This window comes from Austrofundulus limnaeus, unplaced genomic scaffold, assembly GCF_001266775.1.
Source record: "Austrofundulus limnaeus strain Quisiro unplaced genomic scaffold, Austrofundulus_limnaeus-1.0 Scaffold94, whole genome shotgun sequence".
Lineage (NCBI taxonomy): Eukaryota > Metazoa > Chordata > Actinopteri > Cyprinodontiformes > Rivulidae > Austrofundulus > Austrofundulus limnaeus.
In genome coordinates, this window is record NW_013952496.1 from 863,558 (window position 1) to 866,912 (window position 3,355).

The 3,355-nt window shown below is 32.4% G+C and overlaps 1 protein-coding gene across 1 annotated transcript in view; it reads right to left on the reverse strand.

Moving 5' to 3' along the window:
* Positions 1 to 3,355, reverse strand: part of cog6 (component of oligomeric golgi complex 6) — a 155,560-nt gene that overhangs the window by 22,126 nt on the left and 130,079 nt on the right. The window contains exons 6-8 of the mRNA XM_014012758.1: positions 2,283 to 2,394; positions 460 to 542; positions 195 to 265 (exon numbers count right to left, since the gene is read on the reverse strand). Of these exons, the coding sequence (XP_013868212.1) occupies positions 195 to 265; positions 460 to 542; positions 2,283 to 2,394 (266 nt within the window). The remainder of the gene's footprint in view (positions 1 to 194; positions 266 to 459; positions 543 to 2,282; positions 2,395 to 3,355) is intronic.

Sequence of the window (3,355 nt, forward strand, 5' to 3'; positions counted from 1 at the left end):
GACATCTGGTGAAAATTTCATGTCATTAGCACCTCTAGTAATATATTTACTGAGAAAAATGGTGAGGTGTTCAATACTTATTTTACCCGCTGTATTATAAACATACGTTTCAACTCTTTTCATCAAGTTAATAATGTGGTTTTGCCTTTGATTAAATCTGAATGTTTTTGTGGTTGTAAGTGTGTAGTACTCACTCTGAGCCCAGCGGTAGAGCTGCTCGTACGCAGTCTCCTGTAACACCGCCATCTGCTCCATGATCTCTAACCTAAAACAGACACACACGCCGGGACCACACATCAAATCCTCATGACCTGAAGCATAGTGTCGGACCCCGACAGCGACGGGAATGCTAAACATAGACGATTACCTTTTTGTCTTTCAGTCTCTTCTACGTTTAATGCTCATTATAAATATAAACATCGTTATATTCATTAGTATCGGAGGCGACGTGACGCTCACCCTGCAGTTTGCTGGTTGGTTCTCAGGAGGATTTTCACATCTTCATGTATGTGTTTCACCCGAGACAGAACTTTGAAGAAATCCTGGAAAATAGAATTCCACACATAAATAACAATACTAGCATTATGAGCATAATCAGACTTCAAATGACATTTTGTTTTGGGGGTTCAGCCAGAGCATCTGTTACATATAAGAAATGCCTTGAAACTGACAGCAGAGGACGCTGTTAGTTTATAGAACTTGACTTGATGCATAAGATAAGATAAGATAAGATAAGATAAGATAAGATAAGATGATAAGATAAGATAGACCTTTATTATTTATAGGTAAAACGTAAAATAAATCTGTTTTTGATAATGCAATGATGATTATACTAAACATGTTTGTTGAACTCCAGGTTTGTATTATTATGATTCAAAAAAGCAGTCGGTTAACTCTTTTAAACCAAATTAAAACTTGCGTTAGTCATCGGTCTCCAAGATGGGATGAAGATTTGGTCAAATATAAATAAATTGTGTAGATTTTGTTGGTGAGGAAGCCAGACTGTGCTACAGCTAGTCAACAAGTCATTATAAAAGACTTGAAAAAAGTGATTTTATTAACAAAAGAAGAGAAAAAAAAACAAAAGAAAGAAAGTAATGCCAATCTGCTTAATGAGTCCAATAATAGAAGTTTAAATAATCAACTTTGAGGTTTTTCCGGAATATGGTTTGTGATTTTCAAATTAAAAAATTAAGCAGTATTGTATAAAAGTACCACAAAGTAATACTTGTGTAAAAGTACAAGCATCTTACCAAGAAATTACTTTGGTAAAAGTTAAAGTCTACTTAAGGAATATTACTTGAGTAAAAGTCTTAAAGTATCTGATATTTTTTGTACTTAAGTATCAAAAGTAAAAGTATTGATTTAAAATGAGCAGTTAGATTTTCTGTAAGGACATTTATTAGGAGGTGACCTCCCCAAAAACTGCAGAAATGACTGTTATTATATTATAGGTACTGTATTAAAATAATTAATTGATGTTAAATTTAGGATGCACTAGTCTAGCTGTTTCAGTTTATATACATATATCAAGGCACAAAACTTTTCCCCAAAATAAAAATCTGTCTGAGGGCTGCAGCCAAATGCAATAATATAATTCATGAAATACAAATACTTCTTAAGTACAGTCCTTTTATTTTAATGATTATGTCCTGCTGGAGTGTGACAGGATTTGTTTGTGTACAAACTAATACGGTATCAGAGTTTTATATATTTATACTTCTCATTCAACCACAGTTAAATTAACTCTATCTAGGAGGCACAATTTATATGGATAATTCATTTTTTTCACAATAACAAGCTGGAATGAAAACAAGCAAAAATTAAATAAAAGTAACGACTTTCTACTTCTTGCCTTTTTTTTAAAAAAATGTAAGGAGTAGAAAGTACAGATAACTGTGTGAAAATGTAAGAAGTGGAAGTAAAAAATAGGCTGAAAAATAATTACTCAATTAAAGAACAGATACCCAAAATTTCTACTTAAGTACAGTAACAAAGTATTTGTACTTAGTTACTTCACAACTCTGAAATTTAAGTTTTACCTCACATTACTTATTCCTCGAATATACAATAAAGAAATAATTATCATGATCTTATTCTGGTTATAAAATGTTCGTATGAAAACATCACTTCACCAGATTGAAACATTTTCTTTAATGGAACTGTGGATAACTGACGTCAGCAAGATAATACTTGTTATTTGATATTATACCCTCCTGTTCTGAGGCTGCCAGAGGGTTGTTATAATTGAATTTAGGCGTCCACATTATGACAGTGATTACCTCAGTAATGGGTGCATCTCGAGTACCTCGTAGTGTGGCCATTTCCTCATTAGTTAGCTGGAACTTGGCGAGGAAAGCTTGAGCGACCTGGGCTTTCACTTCGAGCCGCTGACTGGAGGGACACAGAGAGATGCTGTCGTTGTTGCATTTTACTATATTCTAATATAGTCACAAGAAAGTTTTCTTTCTTTAAATTTAAGTGAGTTTAAGTTTGACTTAAGGCCCTGTCACGCTATGTTTTGGACAACTTAAGCCAAGTTATGAAAGTTTTAAAAACATCTTCGGTGAAGATGGAATTAAAAACAATCAACTGGAATCCTCCTTTAGGTGTGTTTATACAATAATGTGTACAAATTAAACAAATATATAGATTTTATTAGTAATTTAGACAATTATTTTCTCATAGGTTGGCATAAGTTGTCTGAAATGTTAGTGTGACTGGGAAAAACAAAACAAAATGAAAGATTTATTAACAGTGAAATATAACAAATTCTAAATTGCTCACTAACAGTTCTGTAAAGCACTTATTGTGTAGAAGTATGAGGAAATACCTAAAAATAAACACTAAATCTATATAAATGATGCAGAAGAAAGAAATAAGAATTAAACTGATCAAATTACAAAGTTGTAATCTTAGGTCTACCCTGGGGGAGGTGCTCTCTGCCTATTGATTCATTTATTAAATAATTTACTTTTGTAAAACAATTTGGGATATTTTGGAGTTAAAATACTTTGTAATGCTCTCACTGTGTTTTACTTAACTTTCCTGTTTTCTTTGTATTTACTGCAATGTGTTGTTCAACATCAGTTCAACAATTAAGAAAAGGTTTACTTTTCCCCCAAATCTTTCAAACAGTAACACATATTTTACACTTTTAGTGTGTATTATATGACATACCTAAATTTCTCAGTTTTCCAAGAATATGTATTTTCCTGACGAACTACAATTTGGGTAAGATAAATTACAACACATGATTCAACAAATATATCCATAATGTGATGACCAGACTAAAACCATGCATGTAGTTTTCAGTACTTTTGCTAAACACACACACACACACACACACACACAC